This window comes from Rhinoraja longicauda, chromosome 37 (assembly GCF_053455715.1).
Source record: "Rhinoraja longicauda isolate Sanriku21f chromosome 37, sRhiLon1.1, whole genome shotgun sequence".
In the NCBI taxonomy this organism is placed as follows: Eukaryota; Metazoa; Chordata; class Chondrichthyes; order Rajiformes; family Arhynchobatidae; genus Rhinoraja; species Rhinoraja longicauda.
Genome location: NC_135989.1, coordinates 17,540,648 through 17,560,960, shown reverse-complemented (window position 1 = coordinate 17,560,960; position 20,313 = coordinate 17,540,648). Strand labels below are relative to the sequence as shown.

Here is a 20,313-nt window from a genome sequence, read left to right as displayed (position 1 = left end):
CCTGGCCCCCCTCGCCCCCCCCCTGGCCCCCCTCGCCCCCCCTCGCCCCGTGGCCCCCCTCGCCCCCTGACCCCCTCGCCCCCTGACCCCCTCGCCCCCTGACCCCCCTCGCCCCCTGACCCCCCTGACCCCCCTCGCCCCCTGACCCCCCTCGCCCCCTGGCCCCCCTCGCCCCCTCGCCCCCTCGCCCCCTGACCCCCTCGCCCCCTGACCCCCTCCCCCCTGACCCCCTCGCCCCCTGACCCCCTCGCCCCCTGACCCCCTGACCCCCTCTCCCCCTGACCCCCTCGCCCCCTGACCCCCTCGCCCCCTGACCCCCTCGCACCCTGACCCCCTCGCCCCTGACCCCCTCGCCCCCCTGACCCCCTCGCCCCCCCTGACCCCCTCGCCCCCCCTGACCCCCTCGCCCCCCCTGACCCCCTCGCCCCCCCCTGACCCCCTCGCCCCCCCTGGCCCCCTCGCCCCCCCTGGCCCCCCTCGCCCCCCCCTCGCCCCCCTCGCCCCCCCTCGCCCCGTGGCCCCCCTCGCCCCCTGACCCCCTCGCCCCCTGACCCCCTCGCCCCCTGACCCCCTCGCCCCCTGACCCCCTCGCCCCCTGCCCCTGACCCCTCGCCCCTGACCCCCTCGCCCCCTGACCCCCCTCGCCCCCTGACCCCCTCGCCCCCTGACCCCCTCGCCCCCTGACCCCCTCGCCCCCTGACCCCCTCGCCCCCTGACCCCCTCGCCCCCTGACCCCCTCGCCCCCTGACCCCCTCGCCCCCTGACCCCTCGCCCCCTGACCCCCTCGCCCCCTGACCCCCTCGCCCCCTGACCCCCTCGCCCCCTGACCCCCTCGCCCCCTGACCCCCTCGCCCCCTGACCCCCTCGCCCCCTGACCCCCTCGCCCCCTGACCCCCGTCGCCCCCTGACCCCCTCGCCCCCTGGCCCCCTGGCCCCCTGGCCCCCTGGCCCCCTGCCCCCCTGGCCCCCTCGCCCCCTCGCCCCCTGGCCCCAGTAACCTGAAGGTCATGGTCATACAGCATGGAAACAGTCCCTTCGGCCCAACTTGCCCTTGCCGACCCTGTTGCCCCAACTACACTTGCCCCACATGCCTGAGTTTTGGCCCATATCCCTTTAAACCCTGTGTAAGGCGGAACTGCAGATACTGGTTAAACCGAAGACAGACACAGAAAGGGGGAGTAACTCAGCGAGTCAGGTAGCATCTCTGGAGAGAAGGAATAGACTGAACTCTGAAGGTCTTGATTAGTACGGGTGTCACGGGTTTTGGGGAGAAGGCAGGAGAATGGAGTTGAGAGGGAGAGATAGATCAGTCATGATTGAATGGCGGAGTAGACTTGATGGGCCGAATGGCTTAATTCTTCTCCTAGTACATGACCTTATGAACTATTCCTTTTCTCCAGAGATGCTGCCTGATGCGGTGAGTTACTCCAACCTTGCCTGCCCTCTAAACCTGTCCTATCCATGTGCCTGTCCAAATGTCTGGCCTTCTCTTGCAGCAGACGTTGGTGTGAGGCACGAGGCATTGCAGGAACGCCTGGCACAGATGCTGTTGTCCCTGGAGCTCGTCATCGGTCACTACCCCTCACTGAACCCCAACAACTCCCTCCTGGAGACGGCAGCCCTGCTGGTCAACATGGTACACGGTAAGACACCTTTACTTCAGAGAGACAGCGCGGAAACAGGCCCCTCGGCCCACCAAGGCCACGCCAACCAGCGATCCCCACACACTAACACTGACCGACACACACTAGGGATAAGTTACAATTATTCCAAGCCAATTAACCTACAAACCTGTACGTCTTTGGAGTGTGGGAGGAAACCGAAGAAAACCCATACAGGTCATGGGGAGAACGTACTAAAAGACATTATCTCTGTCTCTTTAGATTTTCTCTCTTAAGATGGTCCTTAAAATCTACACAAGTAACTGTTGGCCACCCTGTCTAATCTCTCCATGAGGCTGGGATTCAATGGTTGCCTGACAACCCTTCTGGAAAGCTCTGTGGGACGTTAAAACTCATGTGTGTGTGTGTGCTGTGTACCTTGGTCATGATGGCTGTGTCCAGTTATAAGACAGGAAGATCGACACAAAAAGCTGGAGTAACTCAGCAGGACAGGCAGCATCTCTGGAGAAAAAGGAATAGGTGATATTTCAGGTCGAGACCCTTCTTCAGATTGAGAGTCAGAGGAAAGGGAAACGAGAGATATAGACGATACATAGAACATATGAAAGATATGGAAAAAGCAATGATCAACGATAGGTGGAGCCCACAATGGTCCATTGTTGGCTGTGGGCTAGGTGATAATGAGTTATACAGATAGTGAAACTCACCAGGACGACAGTGAAACTAGTACAATGACTAGGGTGGGGGAGGGATGGAGAGAGAGAGGGAGGCAAAGGTTACTTGAAGTTAGAGAAATCAATGTTTATACCGCTGGGGTGTAAGCTGCCCAAGCGAAATATGAGGTGTTGTTCCTCCAATTTGCGCTGGGCCTCACTCTGACAGTGGAGGAGGCCCAGGATAGACAGGTCAGTGTGGGAATGGGAGGTGGAGTTAAAGTGTTGAGCAACCGGGAGATCACGTAGATTTAGGTGGACTGAGCGGAGGTGTTCAACAAAACGATCACCGAGTCTGCGCTTGGTCTCGCCGATATATAAGAGTCCCCTCCTGGAACAGTCAATACAGTACATGAGGTTGGAGGAGGTGCAAGTGAACGTCTGCCTCACCTGAAAGGACTGTCGAGGTCCCTGGACAGAGTCGAGGGAGGTGTTGCATCTCCTGCGGTTGCAGGGGAAAGTACCTGTGGAGGGGGTGGTTTGGGTGGGAAGAGACAAGTTGACCAGGGAGTTGCAGAGGGAATGGTCTCTGCCAAAAGCGGAAAGGGGTGGAGATGGGAAGATGTGGCCAGTGTTGGAGGTGGTGAAAACGTCGGAGGATTATGTGCTGTATGCGACGGCTGATGGGGTGAAAGCTAAGGACGAGGGGGGACTCTGTCCCTGTTGTGACTGGGGGGGAGGGGGAGAAAGAGCGGAGCTGCAGGGTACCGAAGAGACACCAGAAGACAGGAAGCTCTGGTTGGAACCCGAGTCTCTGCAGTGGGTGAAACGTCTGACAGGCAGGAAATGCACCGGCTCTGCGGATTTGCTGACATCACAAGCCTTGCCGAGACTGAAGTGTCTGGGCAGCGTTGGACTGGAGAACCTGCGCCGTACTACCCGCGGCGGACCTGAGGACACCCATGCCCGGCAGAGGAGCCCACCCACGCTGACCATCACCCGTGAAGCCCCCTCATCACCCCTTCCCTGTTAACCCGGCTCCCCGACCAAAGACAGACGGTGACTGACAGTAAACTCATTGACATCACCATCAGCACAAGAGGCATGGAAGTCACAGAGGAGAATGGTAAGTAAGAGGTTTTCCAAGTCCTGCTGTAACTTGGTAACTTAGACAAAGTTCTCAAAGTGTTTTGTTGGTTAAAATACAAAATGTTTACAGTCAGAAAGTTGGGTTAATTTCTTTCTTTCAGCCTTTAGTTTCTTGTCTCCATTGAGGTTGCTACAGACCACATCCTGTAACATCCGTTATGTTAGTACAACAAATGTCTGCTGTCTCGGTTGCAACTTAGGGCAATCATGGTTGCTACTTGCTGAAACAATCTCCCCAAACTAAACCATTTGGGCCATTTGATACTCTGTATCCTAACTGTGGGTTCTGACGTAAGACCAGTTGGCTTTTACTGGAAAGATTCATTGTGGAAACTCTGAATAATGCAGAGGGTGAAGAAAGAGTAGCTGGAAAAGAGTTTGGGGAGTGGTATTGGGACTTCACTAAAGTGCTGACTGGTCCGTTTCCTTCACTGATCTTTAATTCATCATTCGCCATTTTGGGGAAGTTAAATCTTTGTAGAGATTTATTTTAAACTCCCTCTCATCTCGCTTTCTCCTCGAGTCATAGAGTGATACTGCGTGGAAACAGGCACTTCTGCCCAACTTGCCCACACCGGCCAACATGTCCCAGCCACACTAGTCCCACCTGCCAGCATTTGGTCCATATCCCTCCAAACCTGTCCTATCCATGTACCTGTCTAACTGTTTATTAAACGTTGGGATAGTCCCTTCCTCAAATACCTCCTCTAGCAGCTCGTTCCATACACCCACCACCCTTTGTGTGAGAAACTTACCCCTTAGATTGCTATTAAATCTTGTCCCCTTGGCCTTCCCATTAAGGTAAGTGCCTGTCCTTGCCTTCACTGGTCAGATATGTCCTCAGTGTCTGGGCTCTGACCCTGCCAGAGGCGAGACCATCAAGTCCGGTCAACATGTGCACAAGTACAGCGGGCTACAGGTACAATGAAAATCTTGCCCACAGCAGTGTTTCCCAGGCACAGAGTCTCAGCCAAACACTCAAAAAACATACAGTTCACATAAATTCTACAAGACAATGAAACGGAAAAGACTGGGGGAAAAAACCCAGACACGAGTGCCAAGAAGTAATTGTCATAAGTACTGACAACAGAACAATGAAGTTCTTCTTTGGAGCAGCATAACATGTCTGTAAGCACAATGCTCATAGACAGCATATCATTAACACATGCAATAAATTAATAACCGCAATTCAAGAAAAAAATGTCCTCAGTGCAAACGATAGTAAATAGTCTGAAGAAGGGCATATAGACAATAGACAATAGGTGCAGGAGGAGGCCATTCGGCCCTTCGAGCCAGCGCCGCCATTCACTATGATCACGGCTGATCATCCACAATCAGTACCCCGTTTCTGCCTTCTCCCCATATCCCTTGACTCCGCTATCTTTAAGAGCTCTATCTAACTCTCTCTTGAATGCATCCAGAGAATTGGCCTCCACTGCCTTCTGAGGCAGAGAATTCCACAGATTCACAACTCTCTGAGTGAAAAAGTTTTTCCGTTCTAAATGGCCTACCCCTTATTCTTAAACTGTAGCCCCTGGTTCTGGACTCCCCCAACATTGGGAACATGTTTCCTGCCTCTAATGTGTCCAACCCCTTAATAATCTTATATGTTTCAATAAGATCCCCTCTCATCCTAAATTCCAGTGTATACAAGCCCAGTCGCTCCTGTCTTTCAACATACGACAGTCCCGCCATCCTGGGAATAAACCAGTGAACCTACGCTGCACTCCCTCAATAGCAAGAATGTCCTTCCTCAAATTTATGATCATGGTCATAAGGTCATAAGTGATAGGGGCAGAATTTGGCTGTTCGGCCCATCAAGTCTTCTCCTCCATTCAATCATGGCTGATCTATCTCTCCCTCCTAACCTCATCCTCCTGCCTTCTCCCCATAACCCCTGACACCTGTACTAATTGTGAACTGGCACCAGTGCATCACAGGGGTGTTGAGGGAGTCTCACTCCAGGAGACATGATGGATTGTGAGGTGAAGCAAGACTTTCTCAGTTCCTCAGCTCTTGAACATTTTTTGGACCTGGGAAAGTCCACTATATCGTGGTTCTTGAGCATTAGTACAGGTGTCGGGGGTTATGGAGAGAAGGCAGGAGAATGGGGTTGAGAGGGAGAGAGAGATCAGCCATGATTGAATGGCTGAGTATACTTGGTGGACCGAATGGCCTAATTCTGCTCCTATGACATATCAACTTGTTGCAACTCACTCAGGAAGAAAGACTTTTGCAAAATTTCCCCAAGCCAAGCTATTCTGAGTAAGTACACACAACAAGAATTGTGGAAGTATGTGTGTGGTCACATACACGTATTTTGTGGAACTTAATTACAGAAACGTGGGGATCAAATATTATCCAATAAAATTGGTGAACTTTTTAAAATCCTTGTTCCATTTGGAACTCTTATCATTATTTCAATGCTGAAAACTATGTTTCCTGTTGAAACTGTGTGTGGCCTGATTGTGTTCATGTACAGTATAATCTGACTTGGTTTGATAGCATGCAAACAGAGGTTTTTCACTGTATCTCGGTAGACGTGACAATAATATACCAATTTCATAAGTTATAGGAGTAGAATTAGGCCATTCGTGCCATCGAGTCTACTCTGCCATAAACCAATTACCGGTCAGTTGATGGGCCATTTTTTTTTGTATGAACAAGGAACTGCAGGTGGTGGTTTACAAAAGTCAGGCAATGTTGTGTACCTTCTGCTTTGGAAGATGGTATCTAGCCTGGCAACTCCAATATTCATCAATCTGACCATGGGTGGACACAGAGTGCTGGAGTAACTCAGCGGGTCAGGCAGCATCTCTGGAGAATATGGATAGGTGACGTTTCACAGAGTGCTGGAGTAACTCAGCGGGTCAGGCAGCATCTCTGGAGAACATGGATAGGTGACGTTTCACAGAGTGCTGGAGTAACTCAGCGGGTCAGGCAGCATCTCTGGAGAATATGGATAGGTGACGTTTCACAGAGTGCTGGAGTAACTCAGCGGGTCAGGCAGCATCTCTGGAGAACATGGATAGGTGACGTTTCGGATGTGTCCCTTCATACTGATTGGGGTGGAAGGGGAGAAAGCTGGAAGAGAGGTATTCACCTCACCACAATCAGTCTGAAGAAAGGTTCCAACCTGAAACGTCACCTGTCCATATTCTCTAGAGATGCTGCCTGACCCGCTGAGTTACTCCAGCACTCTGTGAAACGTCACCTGTCCATGTTCTCCAGACATGCTGCCTGACCCGCTGAGTTACTCCAGCACTCTGTGAAACGTCACCTGTCCATGTTCTCCAGAGATGCTGCCTGACCCGATGGGTTTTACTCCAGCACTCTGTGTGTGTTTTTTTTGTGTCATGTTTTTGTACTTGGGTGATCAATGAGAAGAGGATTTTACTCTGTTGCTGCATTTACATAACCAAACTGCAGATGCTGCAAATCTGAAATAAAAACAGAAAATGCTGAGAACACCCAGCAAACCCAGCACCATCTGTGGAGAGAGAAACAGCTGACATTTCAGGTCCAGTAATTCTGATGGTGGATCCCAGACCTGAGCCATTAACTCAGTTTATCTTATTTGTACCCTGGGGAAAAAGGTTATGACTGTCTATCCTCTCATCATTTTATATACTTCTGTCGGGTCTCCCCTCAACCTCCAGCTTTCCAGTCAAATGTTAAACTTGGCTTTTGTGCTATTCACAAGTTATAGGAGCAGAATTAGGCCATTCGGCCCATCAAGTCTACTCCGCCATTCAATCATGGCTGATCTCTGCCTCCTAATCCCATTCTCCTGCCTCCTCCCCATAACCCTTGACACCCCACCCCATTTCTAATCAGGAATCTATCTATCTCTGCCTTACAAATATCCACTGGCTTGGCCTCCACAGCCATCTGTGGCAACGAGTTTCACAGATTCACCACCCTCTGGCTAAAGAACTTCCTCCTTTCCAAAGGAACGCCCTTTAATTCTGAGGCTGTGCCCTCTGGTCCTAGACTCTCCCACTAGTGGAAACATCCTCTCCACATCCACTCTATCCAGGCCTTTCACTATTCTGTATGTTTCAATGAGGTCCCCCCTCATCCTTCTAAACTCCAGTGAGTCTGTGAGCTTATTCCCCCCCAGAATGTGTGCTCTCACATTAGGGAGGCCATGGTGGTGCAGCGGTACAGTGGAAGGTGGCAACTCCAGTCTTTGACATTTCCAACCTGGGGGGAAAAAAGGTTCTGATTGTCTACCCTATCGATGCCTCTCATAATGTTATAGACTTAGAGTCATAGATAGAGTCATAGCATGATACAGTGCGGAAAACAGGCCCTTCTGCCCAACTCGCCCACACCGGCCAACATGTCCCAGCTACACTAGTCCCACTGCCTGCGCCTGGTCCATATCCCTCCAAACCTGTCCTCTCCATGTTTCTGTCCAACTGTTTCTTAAACAATGGGATAGTCCCAGCCTCAACTACCTCCTCTGGCAGCTTGTTCCACACACCCACCACCCTCTGTGTGGGAAAAGTTACCCCTCGGATTCCTATTAAATCTTTTCCCCTTCACCTTGAGCTTGTGCCCTCTGTCAGGTCACTTCTGTCAGGTCTCCCCTCAACCTCCAGCATTCCAGAGAAAACGTTAAAATATTGGATCTAAGAAAAAGGCTGTAATGTCATCAATCAGAACTGCGTATGTCGGGATCAGAAGAGTTTAGAATTTAGCAAAGGTGGGAGAAGGTGTAATGGGGAAATAATCTGATAAGATGCATTAAAACACCTGTAGCCTGGTAAAGAGGAAAAGACAAGCAACAAATAATGTGGTTCATCTGCAGACTGAGACAGGAGATGTCACGTTAGGGTATGATGAGATAACAGATATTTTATTTCTGCCTGCAGGGATCAATTCTAAATGTTGTGGAGAACAGCAGGTCTAGAGAGAATGAGGAGGTGAAAGAAACCAGTATTAGCGAAAATAAAGTGTGTAGCTATTAATGGGACTGAAAGTTTCTGATCACCTGCATCCCAGGGTTTATGGAGCCCTTCGGCCCGCTGAGTCCATGCTGACTAGCAATCACACATATACCATGGTCACAAAACGCTGGAGTAACTCAGCGGGTCAGGCAGCATCTCTGGAGAAAATTAATAGGTGACGTTTCAGGTCGGGACTCTTCTTCAGACTGATTGTAGGGAAGGGGGGCGGGGGGGGTCTGGAAGCAAGTAAAACCAGGACAAATCAGGGCCAGCAACAGAAGAGCTCGGGCAGGGAGGTTCCTGATTATTGGCTATGTTGGATACATCGATGCGATCTGTGGAACTAGTTTAGTTTAGAGATGGCACGGAAACAGGCCCTAACAGTCCGCACTGACCAACGATCCCCGCACATTAACACTATTCTCGTGACAATTTACACTTATATCAAGCCAATTAACCTACAAACCTGCACGTCTTTGGACTGTGGGTGGAAACGGAAGTTCTCGGAGAAAACCCATGCAGGTCCCGGGGAGAACGTACAAACTCTGTACATGACTTGGATGAAGGGATTAAAAGTACCATTAGCAAATTTGCAGATGATACAAAGCTGGGTGGTAGTGTGAACTGTGAGGAAGATGCTATGAGGTTGCATGGTGACTTGGACAGGTTGTGTGAGTGGGCGGATGCATTGCAGATGCAGTTTAATGTGGATAAGTGTGAGGTTATCCACTTTGGTGGTAAGAATAGGAAGGCAGAGTATTACCTGAATGGTGTCAAGTTAGGAACAGGGGACGTACAACGAGATCTGGGTGTCCTAGTGCATCAGTCACTGAAAGGAAGCATGCAGGTACAGCAGGCAATGAAGAAAGCCAATGGAATGTTGCCTTCATAACAAGAGGAGTTGAGTATAGGAGCAAAGAGGTCCTTCTGCAGTTGTACAGGGCCCTAGTGAGACTGCACCTGGAGTACTGTGTGCAGTTTTGGTCTCCAAATTTGAGGAAGGATATTCTTGTTATTGAGGGCGTGCAGCGTAGGTTTACTAGGTTAATTCCCGGAAAGGCGGGACTGTCGTATGTTGAAAGACTGGAGCGACTAGGCTTGTTTACACTGGAATTTAGAAGGATGAGAGGAGATCTTATCGAAACGTATAAGATTATTAAGGGGTTGGACGCGTTAGAACCAGGAAACATGTTCCCAATGTTGGGTGAGTCCAGAACAAGGGGCCACAGTTTAAGAATAAGGGGTAGGCCATTTCGAACTGAGATGAGGAAAAACATTTTCAGTCAGAGAGTTGTGAATCTGTGGAATTCTCTGCCTCAGAAGGCAGTGGAGGCCAATTCTCTGAATGCATTCAAGAGAGAGCTAGATAGAGCTCTTAAGGATAGCGGAGTCAGGGGGTATGGGGAGAAGGCAGGAATGGGGTACTGATTGAGAATGATCAGCCATGATCACATTGAATGGTGGTGCTGGCTCGAAGGGCTGAATGGCCTCCTCCTGCACCTATTGTCTATTGTCTATTGACAAGCACCCGTAGTCGGAATGGAACCCGGGTCTCCGGCGCTGCAAGTGCTGTAAGGCAGCAACTCTTCCGCTGCGCCACCGTGCTGGTGAACGGACTTTTAGTGGGGGTTGGTATTTTATGGAGGTGCTGTGGAGGACCAGAGATGAACTGGCTGTTTTCCGCTGGAATTCAGTTCCACGGAACGGTTCCACGGATCAGAATTTGGCAAATGACACCCCGCTATTTCAGAAAGGGGAGGGAGAAAGCGGGAAGATATTCAAGAAAGGAAAGCAAGATAAAACTGTAAACTGTGCCCCAGTCAGCCTGACGACAAGCAGGGATGAATGCTTGAGTCAGTTGGTAAAGAACCACTGACATGACATTTAGAAAATAATCATACGACCCTGCTGAGTCAATGTGAGAGTTGTGAAAGGGAAATTGTGCTTGCAAATGGGTTTTCTGAGGTTATAAGAAGTAGAATAGATAAGGGAGAATCAATGGCTATTGTGTACTCAGAGTTTTGAAGAGCATTGATAAGGTGCCACAAAAGGGTGCACGGTGGTGCAGCGGTAGAGTTGCTGTCTTACAGCGCCAAAGACTCGGGTTCGATCCTGACTATGAGTGCTGTCTGCGCAGAGTTTGCACGTTCTCCCTATGACCGCGTGGGTTTTCTCCGGACACTCCGATTTCCTCCCATTCTTCAAGGATGTACAGGTTTGTAGCTTGACACAAAATGCTGGAGTAACTCAGCGGGACAGGCAGCATGTCTGAAGAGAAGGAATGGGTGACATTGGGTGAGAATTGTCTCGACCCAAAATGTCACCCATTCTTTCTCTCCAGAGACGCTGCCTGTCCCGCTGAGTTACTCCAGCATTTTGTGTCTATCTTTGGTGTAAACCAGCATCTGCAGTTCCTTCCTACGGGTTTGTAGGTTAATTGACTTCTGTATAATGTCCCGAGTGTGTAGGGTAGAACTAATGTACAGGGTAATTGCTGGCCGACGTGGAGTCGGTAGGCCGAACGGTCCATTTCCACACTGTATCTCTACAACTAAAAACTAAATAAGAGTTTATTAAACAACACTAGAGCACATTGGATGAGGACTAATACATTGACTGAGAATGAGAACATATTTACATCTGCAGCTCCTTGTTTCTACCTCTGAGCTTTAATATTTTTCAAGACTAAATGTCAGGTTGGGGAAGGGATTTTTTACTGAGGTTTAACATTTACCCACGGTGTCCGGAGTGGCTGCTGCTGTTTTTATTTTGTTGGGCCAAGTGGTTGTACATTTACAACCTGCGTATACTCGTGATAAACGACCACTGTGGACAGCATCGATCGTTTGGGCAAAGTCCAGCTGGTCTTGACCACATGCCAATGGTGATCTGGTTAAGAGTGCAGTACATCAGCCCACAGCCTTTAGATTAGAAACATAGAAACATAGAAAATAGGTGCAGGAGTAGGCCATTCGGCCCTTCGAGCCTGCACCGCCATGCAATATGATCATGGCTGATCATCCAACTCAGTATCCTGTACCTGCCTTCTCTCCATGCCCCCTGATCCCTTTAGCCACAAGGGCCACATCTAACTCCCTCTTAAATATAGCCAATGAACTGGCCTCAACTACCTTCTGTGGCAGAGAATTCCACAGATTCACAACTCTCTGTGTGAATTAGTTAGTGATACAGTGCGGAAATAGGCCCTTCGGCCCACCGAGTCCGCTCCAACCAGCGATCCCCACACACTAGGACTAGACCTGCACACACAAGGGACAATTTACAATTTTACCAATAAACTTGCGTTTTAATATTATCTTTAAGATTTAACAAAAGCTTTTCACTGTACCTTGGTACACGTGACTATAAACTAAACTAAACTAAGATTGCAAAATGTATGCAGGTGTGTTGGTTTAGTTTTGTTTAGAGATACAATGTAGAAACAGGCCCCACCATGGCCCACGGAGTCCACGCCAACCAGCGATCCCCGTACACTAACACTATCCTATACAAACTAGGGACAATTTACAATTTACAATTTTAACAAAGCCAATTAACCTACAAAACCTGTACGTCAGGAAACCGAAGATCTCGGAGGAAACCCACGCGGTCACGGGGAGAACGTATTAACTATGTACAGACAACACCCGTAGTCGGGATCGAACCAGCGTCTCTGGAACTGCAATCACTGTAAGGCAGCAACCCTACTGCTGCACCACCTATCAAACATAATTTGGGCGCCAGGTCACATCATGAGATATTTGGGCAGATAACCGCAAGTTTATTCAAAACTAGAGTAACATCTTAAACAAAGGGATGATAGTAGAGAGTAGAGAAGCGCAGGTCCTTGATAGCTGAAGCATTGCCAATAAAGGTGAAGTGACTACATTCAGGGTGTACCCACCAGGCTAGAACTAAAGGACCATTCAGGGTGTACCCACCAGGCTAGAACTAAAGGACCATTCAGGGTGTACCCACCAGGCTAGAACTAAAGGACCATAAATATCTGGGAGTGTTTGTCGGGTTGGAGGAGATTGCAGGTAGGTTACTTTTTAATAGACACAAAAAGCTGGAGTAACTCAGTGGGACAGGCAGCCTCTCTGGAGAGGAGGAATGGTTGACCTTTAGGGTTGAGTTGTTAAGAAGCTTATTAAATGTTACTGCTTGTTGGCGTATGTTCCCAAGTGAATTTTGTCCTTGATCAGTCTTGGAATTTAATAGGGAATAGAGCAAACTAAAACTCTTGTATAGATCCCTGATTAAAGTCCTGGAACTGTAGAACACAGAAACAGGCCCTTCACGTTATAAAACACAGGGAGACCGGCTCGAAATCAATCAATGAAACTGATGGTGATTGATGATCGGTTGCTCTCTGATCCTCTGCAGTTTAGTTTCTGCTTATCATTGAACTCTTAGTCACCCTCTCCCTATCTTTCAAACGAGCAATGGAAAGCAACGTAACAGTCACTGAAAGTTTGGCTGCCTTCCTATCAACGTCTGTAACTGCACCAAAAATTGTGTTTCAGAACTGACCTCTTCAGAAAAATGCATTTTAAGGTCGATGGGTTTTTTTGGGGCGTTGTTTCGCCAAACTTCCCTCCTTCCTGAAGACGTTGACTTCTGATTGAAGTTGGGATGTTGATAGGTGCTCTCCTGATTTGTCCTTTCAACATGTGTGAATGTCACAGTCATACAGCACGGAAACAGACCCTTTGGCCCAACGTCCATTCCAACCAAGACACTAGTCCTACCCCCTTTTCTGGGGTTATGTCCGTGCCCGGGTGGTATTGGAGAGGGACTACGCGATGTCCACGGGCACCCTGGAGGATTTCCGGGACCGCTGGGCACCGCGGGGGATTACATGCATCCTGAATAGGGATTGTAATATAATTGTATAATAGTTTCATTTGGTATATTTGTTTGTGTTGTATTCTGGTGGTGGGTTATGTTTTGTTTTGCAAGTTAGGAAAAGGGAACGTACAACGAGATCTGGGTGTCCTAGTGCATCAGTCAATGAAAGGAAGCATGCAGGTACAGCAGGCAATGAAGAAAGCCAATGGAATGTTGGCATTCATAACAAAAGGAGTCGAGTATAGGAGCAAAGAGGTCCTTCTGCAGTTGTACAGGGCCCTAGTGAGACCGCACCTGGAGTACTGTGTGCAGTTTTGGTCTCCAAATTTGAGGAAGGATATTCTTGCTATTGAGGGCGTGCAGCGTAGATTTACTAGGTTAATTCCCGGAATGGCGGGACTGTCATATGTTGAAAGACTGGAGCGACTAGGCTTGTATACACTGGAATTTAGAAGGATGAGAGGAGATCTTATCGAAACGTATAAGATTATTAAGGGGTTGGACACGTTAGAGGCAGGAAACATGTTCCCAATGTTGGGGGAGTCCAGAACAAGGGGCCACAGTTTAAGATTAAGGGGTAGGCCATTTAGAACTGAGATGAGGAAAAGCTTTTTCAGTCAGAGAGTTGTGAATCTGTGGAGGCCAATTCTCTGAATGCATTCAGGAGAGAGCTAGATAGAGCTCTTAAGGATAGCGGAGTCAGGGGGTATGGGGAGAAGGCAGGAACGGGGTACTGATTGGGAATGATCAGCCATGATCACATTGAATGGCGGTGCTGGCTCGAAGGGCCGAATGGCCTCCTCCTGCACCTATTGTCTATTGTCTATTGTTTTATTGTATTGTAAATATTGTTTTAAATATTTGAATACATTTTTTGACAATAAAAAGACACTAGTCCTACCTGTCCACATTTGGACCACATTCCTCTTAACCTTTAGGTAGACACAAAATGCTAGAGTAACTCAGCGGGTCAGACAACATCTCTGGAGAAAAGGAATTGGTGACGTCTCGGGTCGAGACCCTTCTTCAGACATCCTCGCTCTAAACCTTTCGTATCCATGTAAACTTTAAACTTTACTTTGGGCATTAGAGATACAACATGGAAACAGGCCCTTTGGCCCACCGGGTCCATACCGATCAGCAATCACCCCGTACACTAGAACACACTAGGAACAATTTACAATTTGCAGAATCCAATTAACCTACAAAACCTGTACGTAATTGGAGTGTGGGAGTAAACCGGAGCATTCGGAGAAAACCCACGCAGGTCACGGGGAGAACGTACAAACTCCGTACAGACAGCACCCGTAGTCAGGATCAAACCCAGGTCTCTGGCGCTGTAAGGCAACAACTCTAGTGCTAGTGTTTGCATGTAACTGTGCAAATGTCTTTAAAATGTTATCATAATACTTGCCTCAACTACCCAAGACCCTCAAACTATCTGTAATCGGACTTTACTGGACTTTATCTTACACTAAACATTATTCCCGTTATCCTGTATCTGCGCACTGGACAGCTCGATTGTAATCATGTATAGCTTTTCACTGACTGAATAGGACATAACACATAAAGCTTTTCGCTGTACCTTGGTACACATGACAATAACAAACTAAACTAGAGTCCAAGAGTCTGAAAAATGGTCTCGACCCAAAACACCACCTGTTCCTTTTCTCCAGAGATGCTGCCTGACCTGCTAAGTTACTCCAATCTTTTGTGTCAATCTTCCGTGTAAACCAGCATCTGTAATTCCTCCCCATACATAGAGTCCAAGGTGTTTCAACATGATCTACCTCCAAACTTATCCCTCCAAAACCTCTCCTATCAATGTACCCGTCCAAATGTAATATTTTTAATGTTGTTACTTTTCCTGCCTCGATTCCTTTTTTTGTAGTTCGTTCCATGTACCCATCATTCTCTCTCTGTGTGAGAGTGTTTATTCCTCAGGTTCCCTTGAAATCTTTCCTCTTTCACTTTAAAACTACACCCTCCTAGTTTGGAATGTCCCACCCCGGGGGAAAACACCATGTCTGTGCAGATATGGAGATCCCCCAGGAATCCAGTTCCAGATTGATGTTTCCTGCTAAGTCTTAGTTTAGTTTAGTTTGGAGATACAGAGTGGAAACAGGCCCTTCGGCCCACCGAGTCCGCACCGACCAAGCAAAATTAGGCCATTCGGCCCATCAAGGAGCAAAATTAGGCCATTCGGCCCATCAAGTCTACTGCGCCATACAATCATGGATGATAGACAATAGACAATAGGTGCAGGAGGAGGCCATTCGGCCCTTCGAGCCAGCACCGCCATTCAATGTGATCATGGCTGATCAATCTCAATCAGTACCCCGTTCCTGCCTTCTCCCCATACCCCCTGACTCCGCTATCCTTAAGAGCTCTATCTAGCTCTCTCTTGAATGCATTCAGAGAATTGGCCTCCACTGCCTTCTGAGGCAGAGAATTCCACAGATTTATCTCCTTCTCAACCCCATTCTCCTGGCTTCTCCCCACAAATCCTGACACCCGTTCTAATCAAGAATCTGTCAATCACTACCTAATGGGGGAGGTTGTGCGGGGTCTTGCAATATCCTCTGTTGTCCATTGGTCGGCCAAGCCTTGCGGGATTAAGGCCCGCTCGAGAGAGGGAGGATGGGTGGCATTTCAGGTCGGAACCATTCTTCAGACTTGATGATCCCATAGACTGCGTGAGTAGAGCTAGCAATAATTTTGTTTAGTTTAGAGATACAGCACGGAAACAGGCCCTTCGGCCCACTGCACACTAACACTATCCTATACACACCTGGGACAATTTATAATTTTACCGAAACCAATTAACCTACAAATCTGTACGTCTTTGGAGTGTGGGAGGAAACCGGAGCCCCTGGAGAAAACCCACGCGGTTACGGGGAGAATGTAGAAGTAGAAGTAATGGAAAAGGAACTTCTTTAGCATAAATGAGGCACGATCAGCTGACTGCAAGGGAACAGGAAACAAAGTTAAAAGAATTAAGTTCATTCTGATTTTAAAAGGGAACAGGGTTGGTGCCACTGAAAGGAATGTAATCAAACTGAAACAAACAAGAGGTAGCAAGTGTAGGAAAAAAAACTGCAGATGCTGGTTTAAATCGAAGGTAGACAAAATGCTGGAGTAACTCAGCGGGACAGGCAGCATCTCTGGAGAGAAGGAATGGGTGACGTTTTGGGTCGAGACCCTTCTTCAGGTAGGAAGCCTTCTTCAAAGTAGGCTTGTGCAGCTTACAACTCAGCGGTACGAATGTCAACTTCTCTAACTTCAAGTAACCCTTGTTTCCCTTTCTCTCAACCCGCCCCCATCCTAGTTCTCTGACCAGTCTGACTGTCTTCCTGATTAAATTTTACATTGTATGCTTCATTGTCACCTTTTCCTAGTTAACAATTATCTATTATACATTATCCGTGAACTTCATCTCCTTTGATGTCTCGTTTTCCCACCTTACCCTTCCATATCCCTGTGTCTCCCCATCCCCTGACTCTCAGTCTGAAGAAGGGTCTCGACCCAAAACCTCACCCAATCCTCCTCTACACTTGCGTGGCTCAGAATCAAACAGTCAAACCAGCACTGTGATTTGCAATGTTTATGTTAGAGACACTGCTTGTGAACTAGGTCCTTCGGGTGTGAAACATTGGTTCCATTTTAGATGGTGTTTGAAGATACCCATCTGAATAGTGGAAACGCCGGCTAAAAGACAAGGTCTGTAGCCGTATCGTGCAAACTGAGAACGTGTGGCGTCCACACTGACCATCGATCAACCGTTCATACGAGTTCTATGTTGTCCTACTTTCGCACCTGGCCCCTACACATTGAGGACAGTTTGCAGAAGCCAATTAACCTACAAACCCGCACGTCATTTGAAGTGTGGGAGGAAACCCACGCGGTAACAGGGAGAACATGCAAACTCCACACAGTCAGAACCCAAATGTCAGGATTGAACCCGGGTCTCTGGCGCTGTGAGGCAGCAGCTCTAACCACTGTACCACTGTTGTCCTTTCACGTCTGACTGCATTGAAAGTGCAGTTGAAAAAGGAATTAAGGCATCTGCTTCCAACTGCGGAAACGCAGCTATACCTGAGCGCTGGTTCCTTTTTCTGGCACCCGGTCATGGACACCAGGGACTTCCCTGCTCTGAGGTTGGTCGGATGAAGGCTGAGTAAGACACGGTCACAGTGGACTGTTGGTGACCGGTGTGATGCTTTGGGGGAGAAGAGCACGCCAACCAGACTGCTTCTGAATGTTGTCGGCTCACTCCTGGAGGACAAGGAATGACCATCGATTGATAGGTCACACTGCGACTGCTTAGCAGAAACAAGGGACTACATTCCTGGTTAATGCACAAAAGGACACAAAGTGCTGGAGTAACTCAGCGGGTCAGGCAGCATCTCTGGAGAACATGGATAGGTGACGTTTCACAGAGTGCTGGAGTAACTCAGCGGGTCAGGCAGCATCTCTGGAGAACATGGATGATTGAGTTAATTGGCTTGGTATAATTGTAACTTGTCCTTCGTGTGTGTAGGATAGCGTTGGTGTACGAGATGATCGCTGGTGGGTACGAACACGATGGGCTGAAGGGCCTGTTTCCATGCTGTATCTCTAAACTAAACTAAAGTGGGAACAGATGTGACTGTTAACAGTAGTTTATAATGGATCACGTAGTTGAGGCAGATATTATTGCAACATTTAAGAAACATTTAGACGTGGATAGGACAGGTTGAGAGGGATAAGGGCCAAATGCAGGCAGGTGGGACTAGTGTAGCTGGGGCATGTTGGTCGGTGTGGGCAAGGTGGGACAGGTGTAGCTGGGGCATGTTGGCCGGTGTGGGCAAGGTGGGACTAGTGTAGCTGGGGCATGTTGGTCGGTGTGGCCAAGGTGGGACAGGTGTAGCTGGGGCATGTTGGCCGGTGTGGGCAAGGTGGGACTTGTGTGGCTGGGGCATGTTGGTCGGTGTGGGCAAGGTGGGACAGGTGTAGCTGGGGCATGTTGGTCGGTGTGGGCAAGGTGGGACAGGTGTAGCTGGGGCATGTTGGCCGGTGTGGGCAAGGTGGGACTAATGTAGCTGGGGCATGTTGGTCGGTGTGGACAAGGTGGGACAGGTGTAGCTGGGGCATGTTGGCCGGTGTGGGCAAGGTGGGACTTGTGTGGCTGGGGCATGTTGGTCGGTGTGGGCAAGGTGGGACTAGTGTAGCTGGGTGGGGCATGTTGGCCGGTGTGGGCAAGGTGGGACAGGTGTAGCTGGGGCATGTTGGTCGGTGTGGGCAGGTGGGACTAGTGTAGCTGGGGCATGTTGGCCGGTGTGGGCAAGGTGGGACTAGTGCAGCTGGGGCATGTTGGCCGGTGTGGGCAAGGTGGGACTAGTGCAGCTGGGGCATGTTGGTCGGTGTGGGCAAGGTGGGACTAGTGTAGCTGGGTGGGGCATGTTGGCCGGTGTGGGCAAGGTGGGCTGAAGGGCCTGTTTTCACGCTGTATCACTGTGTCGCAAGGCTCTGTCACAACTCTGTCACAGTGACACACCACTGGTTCTTTGCGCTTTAAATGTTCTGCCCCAACCTGCTGAAGCATTTGTTGAATCTGATAGGATTGCCAGAGAGTGCGGGTTGCAGGGTCACACCCTGCCTCAGCTTCATGGATAAGATCAGCCGGCATTTAAAAAGAACGAGAATGTTTCCTTTTACATTTTCCTTCAACTGCATCCCCTTTGATATCTCGTTTTCACACCTTACCCTTCCATATCTCTCGTTCCCTCTACCCTGACTCCTAATCTGAAGAAGGGTCTCGACCCGAAACGTCACCCGTTCCTTCTCTCCCGAGATGCTGCCTGACCCGCTGAGTTACTCCAGCACTTTGTGTCTTTCTTCGGTGTAAACCAGCATCTGCAGTTCCTTCCTCCAAGTGAGCTGTATTAAAGGTCAGCTGTGCAGCACAGAGAGAGTGGTCTTCCCTCTTCCTCCACAGACCGATACAGCTGTTGCACACAGGAGATAACATGCAGCCGGGGATTACAGTGTGGGTGGTAAAGGCTTCTTGCCTGGCAGTCTATATATATTCAGTGTTCTCAGAATCGAAAAAGGGAAGTGTGGCTGAGGGGAATGATTCACTGATGACGCACAAAATAGTGTCTGCATTCTCTGTTCCCTCTCTGTCCCACCTCCTGAAGTTGCCAGCCCACCACCATGGAAACATAGAATATAGGTGCAGGAGTAGGCCATTCGGCCCTTCGAGCCAGCACCGACCGCCATTCAATACGATCATAATAATAATAATAATAATAATAATGCATTACATTTATATAGCGCTTTTCAAACACTCAAAGACGCTTTACAGGGATTTCTAGAACATAGAGAAGTGAATAAATAGATAAATAAGTAAACGAACAGAGAAAGGAGACAGAAGGTGAGGTGACGGTCAGTGGTTGAAGGCAGTGCTGAACAGGTGAGACTTCAGTGATGTTTTGAATGTGGTGAGTGAGGAGGAGTCTCTGACGGTTTGGGGTAGTGAGTTCCATAGGGTGGGAGCAGCGATGGAGAAAGCCCTGTCCCCCTAGGATCTGAGTTTGGTCCGGATGGGGGGGGACAGGAGATTGGCAGCAGCAGAGCGGAGGGTGCAGGTGGGAGTGTGCCTGTGGAGGAGGTCAGTCAGGTAGGATGGGGCCAGGTTATGGAGGGCTTTGTAGGTCATGAGGAGGATTTTGTATTGGATTCTCTGGGGGATGGGGAGCCAGTGGAGTTTGTAAAGGACGGGGGTGATATGGTCACGGTCATGGCTGATCATCCACAATCAGTACCCCGTTCCTGCTTTCTCCCCATATCTCTTGATTCCGTTAGCCCTAAGAGCTAAATCTTGTTCTCTTTTGAAAACATCGAGTGAATTGGCCTCCACTGCCTTCTGTGGCAGAGAATTCCACAGATTCACAACTTCTGGGTGACATTTTTTTTTCTCATCTCAGTCTTAAATGGCCGACCCCTTATTCTTAAATTAATTTTCTTTAAACAACTATCCTTTTCTTTAAACAACTACCCATCCTTTCTCCCCACCTCCATGGTCCCGGAAATCCCCCAGGC

At 49.1% G+C, this 20,313-nt stretch overlaps 1 protein-coding gene across 3 annotated transcripts in view; it reads left to right on the top strand.

Annotated features, from left to right (window-relative positions):
• Positions 1 to 20,313, top strand: part of gmip (GEM interacting protein) — a 72,821-nt gene that overhangs the window by 5,197 nt on the left and 47,311 nt on the right. Inside the window, exon 2 of one of the 3 annotated variants that reach the window (XM_078429533.1) lies at positions 1,500 to 1,643. In XM_078429533.1, coding sequence (XP_078285659.1) covers positions 1,500 to 1,643 — 144 coding nt within the window. Of the gene's footprint in view, positions 1 to 1,496; positions 1,644 to 3,174; positions 3,402 to 20,313 lie in introns of those variants that run through there. The other 2 variants (XM_078429532.1, XM_078429534.1) reach the window with 2 other exon arrangements.